The sequence below is a fragment of the Spea bombifrons genome, chromosome 1, assembly GCF_027358695.1.
Source record: "Spea bombifrons isolate aSpeBom1 chromosome 1, aSpeBom1.2.pri, whole genome shotgun sequence".
Classification (NCBI taxonomy): domain Eukaryota; kingdom Metazoa; phylum Chordata; class Amphibia; order Anura; family Pelobatidae; genus Spea; species Spea bombifrons.
This window is the reverse complement of record NC_071087.1, coordinates 110,661,372-110,677,830: the sequence shown is the minus strand read 5'-3', so window position 1 is coordinate 110,677,830 and position 16,459 is coordinate 110,661,372. Positions and strand designations below refer to the sequence as shown.

Here is a 16,459-nt window from a genome sequence, read left to right as displayed (position 1 = left end):
TAGGGAGCACAGGAGACAGAAGGACGCCGAGCGGTTGCTGAAAATAACCGTTCGGAACCTCTCTCTTCCTGCGGGGTTTCCATGGGGGGGGCTTCCTACGGCCCTGGGGGGGATTTCTTTATTATCGGTCCCCACGCATGAGTTACTGGGGGGGATCTGTCCCCCCATCCCCCCCCAGTTCCTACTCCCATGGGGCCAATGTATAGGAACGGAACATGAGTTTGTAATGAGTGAAGTGTTCAGGTGAACGAGACTTCCTCCAGATGCGCTCAGCTGTATGTGAACACCTTTGGAGGTGGCTAGAGACAGAAGGCAGAGTTGGAGAAATTAGATGTTGAACATAGGTGGGAGAACACTACGTGAATTTGATTACTGTCACGGTGGATGGGGGAGATCAATTGTCCGAGGAGAGTCTGAGAGAGGAGGAGAGCGAAAGTAGTTTAGAAGCAGCAGGTGAGGATGGGTCATCAATAAGTATAGTGGTAGACCCTAGGATTAATTTAGGGATTGTGGAGGAAAGAATGTGAGAGAGCTATGCAGCAAAGTGATCCAGGAATTGGGAAGTAGGGCCAGGAGGCCAGTAGATCACTGTCACAAAGAGAGCAATTAGGGAGAACAGACAGACAGAGTGTACTTCAAAGAGACGAGAGATGCAGTGAGAGTGTCTGAATGTGTGTGTTAGTGTGAGTGTCTGGGAATGTGAATATCAGTATTGGGTGTTGTCACGGTAACCCTCTGAGGCTGAGGACACATAGGTTTAAGTTTGGGAGGGGGCACTGATGGATTCCTGGGGAAACTCCTTGCCTGTCTGCGCAGTCAACTCTTATGACCGGAAATGCTCCATGTGCCTGACTATGACCTAGCCACAAATCCATGGAACTGAATGTCGGCTAGGAACCGCAGCGATGCGCGCTGACAATTGGAACTACGTTGCTACGGACATAAATTGTGGTAGGTAACACTCGGAGGTGGTTATGGAGAGGGAGCTCATTTGGGAGCCCTGGTTTTATTACCCATCTATAGGACCGGGGTTTACCCACCTGCGGCTTTAAAATTCTGGCCCGATTACTGCGCTGACTATTCCCGGGGGCGTTTCTGCCGCTGTGATTCAGGGTCCTGACTTCGGATCAAGTAGCTTTTTGGAACATAACAGCCTCGGACTCTGAGCTCTCCAGTGGTCCCCCAGGTTTGATGCCGCTTGCTCAGGATCACCCCGAAATTGTGACTCTTTATCAGGTGGGCATTGCTGGCCATAGAACTGTGTGGAGGCGCCGGGCTGTCTGGTAGTTGATGGGATTATACTCCTGATCCAATTATGTTGTGTGTGTATAAATATCTGTGCTGTTCCCAATAAAGTCAGTTCCTGTTTTACCCTAATACATGTCCTTTCTTGTTATTGAGATAAGTCTCTATGCTGTGCAAGTGCACTTGTGGGTATGTTGCATAAAATGATGTATGTATTGCATTGGTGTGCAAACACTTGTAGATATTGTATATTGCACAGATATCTATGTATATATATTCCATTAAGCATATATTTGTAGTTTTGCATATGTGTCTGTACATATTTTGCACAAGCACATGTAAGGAGACCATATGATGCTAAGCCATCAAGGCGAAGGGTCATTGAGTCTACACCATGGACAGACTAAAGATTACAAGTGAGCCTGGCACTTTAAGATCACCAACCGATAAATTACATACGTGTTGCTACCTGCTGGATTTATCGGGGCTGTGTGCTACACTGTTACACTTTTGCAGCAGACGGCCATGTTTATCAATAAAGATTCTTGAAGGAACCATTGGACACTGGCCAACAGTGTCTCTGGTTGCCAGTCCAGGCCTAGTCTCTGGACCCTAATAATGGAATGACCCACAAGTTATGTAACTAGGTATGTTTATGATCTATAGTTTGTAGCAAGATTTATAAGTATTATTGTAATTTTAGAAATGTTATTTTGTTTTATTGGTGTTAATTATGTACATGTTAAACATGCTTAATATGGTAAATGTAAATTCAAAGCAAGTTTGTTTATTTTTTTTGCCTTGGGGAACACTGGCTGCATGACCATCCAGCCTTGAGGAGAAAAAAGAGAAGCATGTTTAAAACATGACGTGTTTATCTCCCAGGCACTCTTAGATCAGCTAGCCCTCCTGACATTTCCAAGCTGTCATCCCTCCATGTGCAGCTTGTGGAAATGGTCTATTGGTGAATCCCCTCTGATTTATACATTTATTTACCACAACCATCCTGAATGATTCAATAGATCAGTCTCGCATTAATCTAGCATACACAGATGACTTACAAAAAAAAGACACATAGTTTATTAAGCTTTTCATGAAAGGAGATGGAGGTTAATGTTTGTATGGACAAGCAGGAACATATTGTTTACATTATTCTAATACATTATTGATAAAGATGTATAGGTAGATTTAAATAATGAGTACATTTAAAGTGACTTTATTTTTCATATTGATCAGATAAGTGTCATTTACAGATAAGTTTATAGAGGATAGTGTGACTACCTTTTTAAATGGCCAGTTCCCTTGCAATCAAAATTGTCAATTGACAAAAGGATCTTTTCAGAAAAAATACACTATTTTAAACTTACAGTAGGTAAAATTAAAATTGTAAATGAAAATGATGAAAAGACCTGAAGCGCATCTCAAAGAAATATATATATATATATTCAAAATAAAAAGATTTGGTAACACAGAATTCTGACGCAAATGAATATATAAGACAAGGTATTGGAGCAAATACACACACATAATGTTCAATATATTGCTATAAAAATAACATTTATATGTGTGTTTTTTTGCTTCATCTTAATGATGAAAGTTGGTTTTGATCTACAGAAAAAAATCAAATGCCTTCTCTCATTGAGAACGCTTTTGTCTTTATAATTACTTATAGTAGGTGAAAACTCTTTTACAGCAAAAATACTTATTTAGTATGTTCCATATTTCCTTGTTTCTGAGGCAATAAATGAAAGGGTTTATAATTGGAGTGAAAACAGCATATAATAGTGATACAATTTTGTTTCCATCCACCGATTTGGCCTTCTTTGGGCGAGCATACATAAACAATGTTGTAGAAAAAAATATTGTGACGACAGTCAGATGGGAAGCACAAGTGGAAAAGGCCTTCTGTCTCCCTACAGAGGTTGGTATTTTCAATATACTGTAAATTATACGGATGTAAGACATAACTGTAACCAAAAGAGGGATGAGGAGAATCACTAATGCTAATATGAAATCTACCATTTCTGCCACTGACATGTCTATACAGGCAAGGTTCAACATAGGAGAAATGTCACAGAAAAAATGATTGATAATGTTAGGGCCACAAAAGGATAATCTGGATATAAAGGAGATCTTAATCAAAGTAGTAACAAACCCTGCTATCCAGGAAAATGCTGCTAATTGAACACAAAGCTCATGGTTCATGATTCTGACATAGTGTAGTGGATAGCAAACTGCAATATACCTGTCAAAAGCCATGACAGCCAAGAGAACACATTCTGTACACATCAGTGATATGAAAAAAAAAAGTTGTGTCATACACCCAGAGAAGGAGATAGTCTTAATGTCCGTAAGAACATTGACCAGTAGATTTGGAACTGTGACTGAGATGTAACAAATCTCTAAAAAAGATAAGTTACTGAGGAAAAAGTACATTGGTTTTTGAAGATTGGTATGTAGCTGTATAATTAGAATAATCAGTATGTTCTCGGATACTGTTAGGATATAAGCAACAGAAAAAAATATAAAAAGGAGGATCTGCATTTCCAGTAGATTGGGAAATCCAAGAAGAAAGAATTCTTTAACTTGAGTGGTATTATTGTTCTCCATCTGGACATCTAGATTATGGGTTGCAAAATAAAAGAGAGAGAAATAAGTATGTTGCCTTAAAAGTACAAAACATTGCCTTCTTAATATAAAAAGAGCATACTATGAATGTATGTTTAGTCATACTTAAATTAACTAATAAAACACTTTTATTAATATTTTTATGTTATATATTGTTCTAGGCCTTGATGGAATTCTATACTTCTAGAATCAAGTCATACATATTACTGCAGTCTCCTGTAGACCCTGTTAAACTGAATATCTCATATACTATTATTTACATGATTTCAATACAAATTGCTTTTTTAAAGATAAGTTGTGGAAGAATAATTTAGGAATAAAATAGCAATACCTGTAGTAGAATATTTTAATATAAATGAGCAGATAATTCCTGACATATAGCCTCTACGTTAAGCAAGATGAAATCATTTCTGCATTTCAGCTGTGTATTATAACCCCCATTTCCAGTACAAAAAAAAGATAACAGCACTTACTTACAAGGACCACTTCATAAAACTTTTTCATGAGTTTTATGAAAGAATGACTTCTGGGAGCCCCCACAAGACACACACATGTTAAGGTCAGAGACTTATCTATAACTTTTATAGCACTGTTATGAACTGATCTATAATAAATATATGTATCAAGACCATTCATTGCAATGCTGACCCAAAGATATTTCAATCCCACCAGTAATAAACAGTTTAATTAATATTACAGAGTACCATACTGCTATGTTATTTTATGCAATGAAAATTGTGTTAAATGACTTTGTTAAAAGGAAAAACACAAGCACAATAAAAGACACATTAAAAACACTATTATGTTTCCAGATAAGTTTCAATGTATACTAAGTGAAGTAGAAATAGAACTAAATAAACCATGACTGTATTTGATATTATGTAGTGTTAGGCACATAAAATGCTCATAACAATTTTAGACAAATACAATTATAATTACTGAGCTATTTCTGTATTTCCACGTACCCCAATGAAAAATCGAATAAAAAAGGAATGTTACTACAAAACTTAGCTGAAGATAGACTCCAATAGTGGTTGTCTCAAGCAATGTTCCAACTGTGGCAGTGTTGCTCATCTACTTAAGACAGTTGCTCCCAAGAATGATTTCATCCACAGGAAGTGGATGTATCTCAAAATGCTGAAATTCCCTAATGATTATAACGTGATAGAATATTCCTTGGATAATATGCCATTCCAAAGTTATTGGTTTTTTTTAAAAAGTGAATCTTTATTAGAGATGACAATTGATTTAATCTGATGTTAAAAAAGTTATTATATACTTTATGTATCAGGTCTAACTCTGTACAAGCATAAAAATGAATATACCAATACATACCATGTGGGCTGGATATTTATAAATGAAAAAGTAAACATTATCCATAATAAATGGCTAGCAAAGTGAAACTGTTTGTCCCAGTATTACTTACATCACAACATGTCTCAATTACTCATGACAGCATAGCAAAGAACACCAAAGGGGCACACCCAGATATACATTGAAACAGGAATTTGGTTAAAACAAATAACAAATGCATTTACAAGTTTGAAGTATAAAGTGAACTTCATTCAACATTGATGATACAAAAAGTCATACAAATGTACATGATATTTATGTGATACAGAAAATGTTCCAAGATTTTAGGGATAATGAAATAAGAATACATCCAGACAAGATTATATATGTGGGGAAAAAAACATGCAACAATTAGACCACAGATTGATTAATCACAAAAGTGGTAAAGTACTAGAAGGAATGTTCTCCTTCCTTGCAGGGAAAAAGGGTTGATAATATTCATATCATGGTTATTCAAACTGATAGGGAAAAACATATTTTGAGGAATAACTGTATGACAGGTATGACTGGATGTTCAGTGTAAATAGTATACACTAGGCTTATGCATTTGGATATGTATGAATTGCAAATTTACTGAATTTTGGTCTGAAATTTGTGGGTCCACATTCAATCACATTCTCTCAAACTCTCACACTCACATTCTCGTTTACTCTCTTCTCCATGGACATAACCTGTAAACTTCAGCACATCTGGCAGGAAGCACAGCACAAAGGGTGAAGTCTGTGCTTACTGGGCAGAGAATAGAAAGAGAAATTGCGGGAGAAAGTGAAAGCATGTGAGAGAGAATGAGTAAGTGGGAGTGAAAAGCAGTGAAATACAAGCAAAAATGATGATAATGGGAGATGGGAGTTATGTTCTATCCCTGTTAATGTCTGGCTCGGTATATAGTGATGGGCGTTATGGTGTACCACCATTAGTGCCTGGTTCAGTACTCAATACTTAGTACTTTACCACTGTCAGGCTCAGTATATCATGATGGGAGTTATGATGCACTACTGCCATTGTTTAATTCAATATATAATGATGGAAGTTAAGCAGTACAATCATTAGTGACTGGCTCAATATCTATTGTGGTAATGGGATTTATGCTGTACCATATACGTCAGGCTCACTATGTGCTTAGGCTCACTATGAGCTGCACTGTATCATATCTATGTCTGGCTAACTGTATGTTGATTAAGGCTATGATATGATAACACCTGGACAGGCATAATGGGGATTATAGTATACAACCTCTAGAGTGCCAAAAGTTATTGTGCCATTGTCCCACATGTCCTATTAAGCTCATGCAAAACACACGGTCAGGACCCGACAAGCACAAAATGGGAATAAATCACTGGGTTTGGGGAGATTTGTTTTACTATTATATTTTAATTGTCTGCAGTTCTAATATCATTCATTTCTTTATTTTTTATTTAAATACTTTCCTCAAAATAACTCTATAGAAATGTAATGGAGGGGTCACAAATTTATGTTCGTTCCTCAGATGCAAAAGCAGCGTGACAGATGTTCTGTTTGGCAGGAAAACCTGTTTGGGCACAAAAATGGCACTAACAAGCTGTTAGGGAACAAATATGGTGCTGACAAGCTGTTTGGAAACAGATAGCACAGACAAGCTGTTTGGGGATAAAGATGGCACTGACACATTCTTTTGTCACAAAGATTGTACAGATAAGCTGTTTGGGGGCAAAGATGGCAATTTAGGGGCAAAGCTAGCATTAAAGGAAGTGGGTCACATGTTAAATGGTGAACTTGGAGGGCCCAAAGAGGTGGAGTGGCTGTCATACAAAATGGGTGTGGTTAGAAGTGTTATGTTTCTTAAGGGGAGGGGTATTATCAATATAGCCACACCCACTTGGGGGGCACAAAACAAAAACTTGCACCCAGATGTCAGTGACCATAGGCTTAGTCCTGCCATTAATTTGTTTGCTTCAAGATACTGTTAAAGGAATGTTAATTACATTTTTGCAATTGTTTTTAATGACTCCCACTTTATTTAAAAGTCCACTGACACAATATCACAAACATTTCTTGCAAAAGTGCTTTGGGAACAAATAAGTCCCATTTAAGAGACACAATTAAAGTTGTTTTGTGATTATGGTTTGGAGATCATAAGAAAAGGAAAACAAGGTGCGTGAAAATCTGGGTTACATAAGCTTTGACAGTACTTGGATCCCAAGTGATTTTGTGACAAATAATATTTAACATCTGTCTCTGTGCTACTTTGTCATTACTGGCAAGTGTTTGCCAGGACCAATTTTGACCACATATACTTTAAATATTTTGTGACCCATGACCTTGAATAAATGTGCTTTGAAAAACCTTAGCCATGTAACCTATTTTCTCTTCCCTGTTCATCAACGGGACCTGAAGTTAAATAAATTTAATCTGTATTGACCAAAAAATGTAAGTACCTCTGTAACATTCCTGCATTTAAAAATAGGTTGTGTGAGGGGCAACCGAATAGGATTAGTGGAACGGAGAACCAAAGACCCAGAGAGGGTCCATTCGGTCTGAGGTGTGCCATGACCGACGTACCAGGTAGGCCTATAGAGGGCCACCCCGTAAATAGAAATGAAAGAAAGGATAGAGGAGAAAAGAGGAAATAAAAGGAAGGAAATTAATAGGGGGGGGCAAGGGAGGGCAACGTTAGGAGCTGTAACGTAGCTGTGGAAGGGAGAGGCGTTGGTTAAATAACCATAGCCCCTCCCACAACTACAGGCTAATATACATCAGCCTTCACATTTGTGTGAGGGGCAACCGAATAGGATTAGTGGAACGGAGAACCAAAGACCCAGAGAGGGTCCATTCGGTCTGAGGTGTGCCATGACCGACGTACCAGGTAGGCCTATAGAGGGCAAAAAGAAGAAGACAAAGTTAGTCGTACCATAACATGACAATATGAATGACCAAGCTTATTAAGCGAGTGACGTGAAGGCATTACGCATTCCCGAGTGGTTGTGAGATATAAAGAAGGAAACACGAGGAGTTCCATCTGCCTAGCTTTTAATCACCTGGGCTGGAACTTATTCTTAGACGCTGCCCTGATTATGCTAACGGGTTAAATAACCTAACATATCTGATAAACATGACTGACGACAACGGCTCCCTGGGGAAGGGCAAAAGAAGACTGGCTTTCGGTTTCCCAGTCAAAAACCAACAACAAGGCTCCCAGGACTGCAACTGGGCACCAAACTGAGTCGGTAAGAAAAAACGTAATTCGTGTACTTGGCCGGACCGATTCGTTGTCGTACGACCGAGGGACAGAACGAAATGATCAGCAACAGAACACAAGTCCGAGACTTCAGAGATGGCGAAGAATAAGCGTAATGGCCAGTACCTTCGGTCGCATGAACCAACGAAGGCTGACTTACCGTCCCAGTAAAATAAGGACTGCAACTGGGCACCCGGGGACATTGGTAGGAAGTAACAGTGTACTCGGACCGGATTGATTCGTTTCGTGTGACCGAGTGACAGCTCGTAATGATCAGAAGAACCGAAGCTGAATTAAGTACAGTAGCCAGCTCACCAAGCTGCCTGTATCCAAAAAAAAAAAATTACATGGAAGCTTAAGCACTATACATGTACCAGGACTAAACAGGATGTCCATTAACATTAACAAGCTCTTACTTGCCATCCATTGGTGAATTACCGGGGGACTTCACTGGCCTGACCTTGCAGAACTCTAATACGTTATATCCGGGTGAGAAGAAACCAGAGAGGTTCTTTAGAACTACAATATTGATCTTCTGTTAGGAAAAGCTTCATCGCTAAGTGAAAAGGCTTAACCGTGCTCACCGTGAACTAATAGCGGATACGGTCAAATTGTCAGCTCTGAGGGACAGTTTGCGTATAATCGTCAATGTGTGAATATGAGTGGATGAGGACAGTCGCTGAGCGAGACCAGAAGGCTCACACTGGATCCGTTCTCTAAACGTCCCACTCACAGGAGCTAGAGCCTGAGAAGCAGACATGTAACGGACTCATGGACATGGAGCCTGAGAAGCAGACACGTAACAGACTCACGGACGCGGAGAAGCAGACACGTAACAGACTCACGGACGCGGAGAAGCAGACACGTAACAGACTCACGGACGCGGAGAAGCAGACACTTAACCGACTCAGAGAAGCAGACACGTAACGGACTCACGGACGCGGAGAAGCAGACACGTAACGGACTCACGGACGCGGAGAAGCAGACACGTAACGGACTCACGGACGCGGAGAAGCAGACACGTAACGGACTCACTGACGCGGAGAAGCAGACACGTAACGGACTCACTGACGCGGAGAAGCAGACACGTAACGGACTCACTGACGCGGAGAAGCAGACACGTAACGGACTCACTGACGCGGAGAAGCAGACACGTAACGGACTCACGGACGCGGAGAAGCAGACACGTAACGGACTCACGGACGCGGAGAAGCAGACACGTAACGGACTCACGGACGCGGAGAAGCAGACACGTAACGGACTCACGGACGCGGAGAAGCAGACACGTAACGGACTCACGGACGCGGAGAAGCAGACACGTAACGGACTCACGGACGCGGAGAAGCAGACACGTAACGGACTCACGGACGCGGAGAAGCAGACACGTAACGGACTCACGGACGCGGAGAAGCAGACACGTAACGGACTCACGGACGCGGAGAAGCAGACACGTAACGGACGCGGAGAAGCAGACACGTAACGGACTCACGGACGCGGAGAAGCAGACACGTAACGGACGCGGAGAAGCAGACAAGTAACGGACTCACGGACGCGGAGAAGCAGACACGTAAAGGACTCACGGACGCGGAGCCTGAGAAGCAGCCATGTAACGGACTCACAGACGTGGAGCCTGAGAAGCAGCCATGTAACGGACTCACAGACGTGGAGCCTGAGAAGCAGCCATGTAACAGACTCACAGACGTGGAGCCTGAGAAGCAGCCATGTAACGGACTCACAGACGTGGAGCCTGAGAAGCAGCCATGTAACAGATTCACGGACATGGAGCAACAACCATGATCTTACCCCCCCCCCACATAGACTCTAGCCTGAATACCCACAGCGGCGCATTTAAAGGAAAACGCATCAGCCGGAATGAGGGAAACTATGCTGAAGCTCGTATGGGAAATAAGGGGCAGGGAGCTTCTTGAGGTACAGCCATAATACCTGTAAAGGAACCACATGCTAAACCCTAATCTGGAATTACGGGGAGGGATGAAAAACAGCAGCTTCACTTAAAATGGGATTCCACACTTAATAGGAGCTAGACATTGCTTGAGAAATAATGCCCCGGGGCACAACGCTTTGGTAGTGCCCAATGGCATCCGTGCAAATATGATGTAGCATGAATAGACTAACATGGCAACCAGTGGTGGCAGGGCCTGCAGGAGAGGAAGGGGGCAGGCCTGCCGGTGCAAGCTGGGCTTCCAAAATTGGCTAATCTCTCGTGAATTAAGGAGACCGATGCCACCCACTAGTGAGGTGAGCATGTCCCTCATTGCGCCCTGTCCACAAAACTAGATTGTGGCGGGCTGGATCTATGAAGAGGAGACAGGGGACAAGCAAACGGTGGGTAGAAAAATTCGGCTATGCTGGCAGAGGCAGAGAAAGGAATGTATCACCTTGTTAATACAGCCGTCGATTTTTCAACAGACTGAGCATGGAGGGAATGTGAGGCGGCAAAGTCTGACCCAGGAGCGTGTGAACAGGGAATGGAGGACCTCTCTTCTTGATCGGATAGGAATGAAAAATCTATGCAACGGAACCTGGACATATACCCCGGACCTAAATCTGAACTAACTGAATATCTAACCGAGCTCCGCGCTGGAGCGGGATGAAACGTAGGGGGAGGCCTAATTAACTAACAGTGAGGCACGAAAACTAGCTCGTGGGACGTAACCTCCAAGCGAGGAGGGGAGATTGCCTCGGGGTGGGGCGGGGGGGCCAACTGCCTAGTTCAAGGAGGCCATCTATCTACCGAGGGACGTAACGAGATCTCGAGAATATTGCCTCCTATCTGACTCACTAAACCTAACACTCTAAGGTTAGCAACCCCCTGGAACATCTGTTTCTTCCAATTATTGGAAGAGGGGCCCGGTTGTAATGATGGGAACCGACCTGCCGGTAATCTAATTATAGGAATGGGAAACCAGACTGTGAGATAAAACAGAGTACCTCAATAATAACGTGAGCTGTAATCGTGTAAAGCAACGTGAAGAAAAATGTTTTGAGCGGGACGGTTGATACGTGGAACTGCCTCCCAGCAGAAGACAACCATGAATACTTGAATTAGCAACAAGAGGCAAATAGCCTCGTAAGGTGGCCACGTAAGGTGGCAGTCCGCTCGGGGCCAAGCTGTAATCGTGTACAGTAACGTGAAGAAAAATCCGAGCGGGGCGGTTGATACGTGGAACCGCCTCCCAGCAGAAGCGGTAGAGGCCAACAATGAGTATCTGAATTAGCAACAAAAGGCAATAACTGAACCTGACTAGACGACTAGTTAAGAACACGTGTAACAGAAAGTACTTGAAGACCAACCGCAACAAATATACATAAACAGACCACATGACCTGGGCACTTGTCCTAAATAACAAGCACCAATAATGAATAAAAGAGGGGGGCCAGCGAGAGTTCGGGGGGCCAGCGAGAGTTCGGGGGGCCAGCGAGAGTTCGGGGGGCCAGCGAGAGTTCGGGGGGCCAGCGAGAGTTCGGGGGGCCAGCCCTACTACCAGAAATACACAACAAATGTAACCTGCACATACAAGAACCAGCACAGAGAATACATAAGCACAAACCAGACGTATCCCCTGGCCAGGCTGGATAGTGTAGAGTAACGTGAAGAAAATTCGAGGAGGACCGGTTGATACATGGAGCAGCCTGCCAGCAGAAGCGGCCGAGGGCAACAGACAGTTCCTCAATTAGCAATAACAGTGACAGAGGAAATAACAGAACATGAGGTGGCTGTTCCGTCTGTAACTGCTTTGGAGGCGACCAAAGCAACAAATATATATACATACAAATCATGTGACCAGCCTAAATAACTCGCACTAATAGTGAACAAAGGGTTAATTAAAAAAGTGGTTAACTGGCAACCCTTATCTGACTCTAGCAACAGAAAATTCCAGTCTCCCAACAGAGTAAACTAGTGAATGTAGCTTGTATGCTGATTGTTATCCACAAATGGTGTGTTCATGAATTAATTGGAGTTAAGTATAATTTGAAAGTACAACCAATGTAATTGACCAGCTGTAGCATACAACGAGTAACTCCAAGAACGATATAGCGAGCGACTGAAAACACGCTTGGAAAAGGAAATGAACCTCCATAAAAGTGCAGACAGAGTAACATGAGTTGAACAGTATAAAAGCATGAAGGAAAGAGAGCGTGCGTAATGATATATAGTGCAGGACTAGACGTACCAACAGGTATCGGTAGTAAAAGGGTTAACTGGCTTAGTAACGATTGAGTATGAGAAGTGCACCTGAGTGGCCATGCATACATATAAACAAGCCGAATCAAGGGAAGTACCCAGCATAGCTCCACTGAACTGCTACCTTTAACACAGATGTTGTAATTAGGCACGGTTAGTAAAAGAAACATATAGAGATTACGAAGAAAGTGAAAACAGGCTTGGGAAGGTTTATGTTTGATTAAAAGCACCTGTGCAGCGCCCTGCATACACAAAGCAGTCTGTAAACAACAACAAAACCCCACATAGACCCCGTAAATGAGTTAATAAACGACCAAGCAAGCAACGAGAAAATAAGCATAACCGGAAGGGGGGGTGCCCCCTCTCGAATAACCCCGAAAAAACCTGATTTGCAGGAGTATTTTGGCTCCTGAAACGCAGACATGCCACACTGCCAATACTAGCTGAAAACTGCAATGTTCCTTCCTGAAGTTCCGTGACATCACTTCCTGTATAGCATCAGCCAACGTTAGGAGCTGTAACGTAGCTGTGGAAGGGAGAGGCGTTGGTTAAATAACCATAGCCCCTCCCACAACTACAGGCTAATATACATCAGCCTTCACATTTGTTATCCTTGCAAATAACATTGCTTTTAGAAAGGTGTAGCAGTCATAGAAACAGAGAAACGTAACTTATTTTCTGAGCCTAATTTTCAAGAACAGGTAGTTTGATGAACATTGATAATGTCTTCTTAATATGATAACCTTTTATCATATGAAAGATATAAAAAATAAGAATTATTAATCTTAACATACTAGTATATTATTTTCCAATGCAACATGTGTTCTAATGTTTTTTTCTATTTAACTTAATCATCAGTGTTTGTCATATACATATCAGACAAATATCTGCAAACAATGTCCATGATTCAGACAATATTCTGAGAAATATTCTTATAAAGTATCTCATCTGTATTAATAAATAAAATATCCCCAATGTTTTCTGATAACAATACTATGTTGACTTTCCCCTAATGAGTGATCAGGCTTACGAGTATACTGCTGCTCAATGGGCCAGTTACACTATGGGGAAGTTTTCCCCAACTGGCCCATTCACACTTCGGACAAATGTGCCAAGCAAGCACAGGCTCTTTAGTGTCGTCTTCCTAGGCACTGCATGTTCTTAACAGGCAGTCCGAAGTCCTAAAGCATAGTAAAGTTGTAAAGTTATAAAAAAATCAGCTGGTTTGTAAATCCTAGTTAGATGATTACAAAAGTATGGACATAGGTTTAGTTTTGTCTTTATTGTGTTTTTTTCCTTCGTAATATAAGTATGGTTTTATTGCACATATATTGATATGAGTTTGTCAGCTATGCCCTTCTGTGTCTTCAAAATGAATAGCGAAGTCTGTAAAATATTTTTAACGAATTGGAGCTAATATAACAACAAATATTATTTTGATGCAGACAATGTGGTAACTGAAATAGAGTAAATTGATACTACTCAATAATAATACTTATAGTCAACTGCCATTTGTTTTCTTAGTGTTGTTTCAGTTTGAATAATATTAAATTACCATTATTTCAATATTTTTAATTATCATTATTTTTATCAGCAGCTTGTTAGTATAGTCTACAGAATTACAAATCATCAAAAAATGTATTAAATAATCAATTCTGATAACTATATATCCTGTGGAAACTATAAAAAATAACATTATATAATATTCTAAAATGATATAAGTAAATGAGAAGTATGTTAGACCAAACATTTACTTTTAAACACATTCCTATTGTAAGATAATGAATTAATATAGGTATCAAACATGAAACAATATATTTTGAGTAATATACTTATAAAATAATTATTTCATTAAATGTATCAGCAGTTGCATTTCATCTAGTTTTGGAGACAACTTGTGAGAAGTATAGGATGATTGATGGTCAATTGCAAATTAAAGTGAGCTATATGATCATTTCAGCTTTGAATATCACAATGCCATACCTAAATATGCTACTCGAGAACTATGTAGACTTAATGCCTTTATACAAATAAAGAAGAAAAACAACTAGTCCTTGGGACTAATAAACATAAAGACTAATCACTAGTTTAAATATTAATTGACAAATATATTGAAATCATTTTGTTTAAAACAAACATATTTTACGGTTGAATTTGAAAACATTTTCAGATTGTGTTTTTTATAATCCTCAATTTTTCATGTTTTTTAAAATTTTCCAGGCATAATATATAAAGCTTCTGAAAACATGATAAATCAAACTCGTGTGTCTGAATTCATAATTATTGGGTTTTCTAGTATCAAGGAAGTTCAAATAATTTTTTTTTCGGTTTTTTTGATAATGTATGTATTCACATTCACCCAGCATGTGATAATTATTCTGGTCATACACTTGGACCATCGTCTTCACACCCCTATGTATTTCTTCATAATTAATCTCTCATTTTTAGAGATTAGTTATGTCACTGTTACAGTCCCCAAGATGTTATCTGGCTTCATATCTGGCATAAAGACCATCTCTGTAAAAGGATGCTTCTCCCAGTTGTATGTCTTTTTCTTCTTGGGTACAACAGAATGTTTTCTACTGACTGCAATGGCATATGACAGATATCTGGCTATCTGTGTACCTCTCCACTATAATGGAATAATGGACACAAGAACTTGCATTAAATTTACTGGAGGATGCTGGTGTGCAGGATTTCTAGCACCACTTTTGCCAACAATATTCATTTTTCGACTGCCCTTTTGTGGTTCCAATGTCATTAACCATTTTTTCTGTGATTCTCCACCATTGTTGAAACTTTCTTGTCAAAATATTGACTCCATTGAAGTGATTAATTTTGTCTTGGGTTCATTAATTCTTCTAACTTCGTTCTGTCTCACTATGGTATCTTATATTCATATAATCTCTACAATACTTAAGATTCCTACCAAAAATGGGCGTCAAAAAGCCTTCTCCACTTGTGCATCCCATCTCATGATCGTTATTATTTTCTATGGCACAACAATTTTCACATATGTCCGTCCCAGAACCATCAATGCGTTTGATTTCAACAAAGTTGTGTCTCTAATTTACTCTGTTATTACACCAATGATCAATCCAATCATCTACAGTTTAAGGAACAATGATATCAAACAGGCACTGAAAAAGATGTTGACTCCAGTTTGCATGTAAAAAATATAAAAAATGGGGACACTGCACTTTTAAGCCTACCTTCCTAGAAGCCACCTATTTCTTTAATGTTCACTTTTTTAATTTGAAGAAAAGATGTACTGACACTTTCCCTCTTTAGTTTGAGCTCCCTATTTAGGGTTAATTAGTAGAGTTGTGTATTTGGTTTGATATGGATTGCAAGTTTACAGAATTTTGGTAAATTCTGTGATGTGTATTAAGTCACAAAAGCGAGGCTAGACCCCCCTGCAACGAATCAGATGAAAACAAAGCAAAAACCTCTGAATTTTCATCTGAAATATTTGGGCCCACATTAACTCACACTCTCAAAGTCTCACCTATTTCCTCTGAATCCTCACAAAATTAGGTAAAGTGATGGAAAATCCCCTCCAAGTTTATCAATTCAGGTGTCCTGATTTCAGAAATACCTAATTTATATAGATTTTCCAGACTTTCCCAGCACCAGGGAGCATACTATAAGATGTACAATTTTGCATAATTTTTATGCCTATGGCTTAAAGGGTTTGGGGGTTGTGAACGGGGGCAGGAGGGTTATACTGGCTAGATGTTATGCTAGGGCAATGGGATGTAAGGTTTTTTTAAGAAATTTTTTATTATCTTTTTTTTATATATTTTTTTTAT

At 40.2% G+C, this 16,459-nt stretch overlaps 2 protein-coding genes across 2 annotated transcripts; one reads left to right on the top strand and one right to left on the bottom strand.

The window, feature by feature from the left end:
* Positions 1-2,907: 2,907 nt before the first annotated feature.
* Positions 2,908-3,855, bottom strand: LOC128467136 (olfactory receptor 6B1-like). Its single transcript, XM_053448704.1, has one exon. The coding sequence runs from the start codon at positions 3,853-3,855 to the stop codon at positions 2,908-2,910; it is 948 nt and encodes a 315-aa protein (XP_053304679.1).
* An 11,038-nt stretch (positions 3,856-14,893) lies between these two features.
* Positions 14,894-15,820, top strand: LOC128467047 (olfactory receptor 6Q1-like). The gene has a single exon (XM_053448585.1). The coding sequence runs from the start codon at positions 14,894-14,896 to the stop codon at positions 15,818-15,820; it is 927 nt and encodes a 308-aa protein (XP_053304560.1).
* Positions 15,821-16,459: the final 639 nt, after the last annotated feature.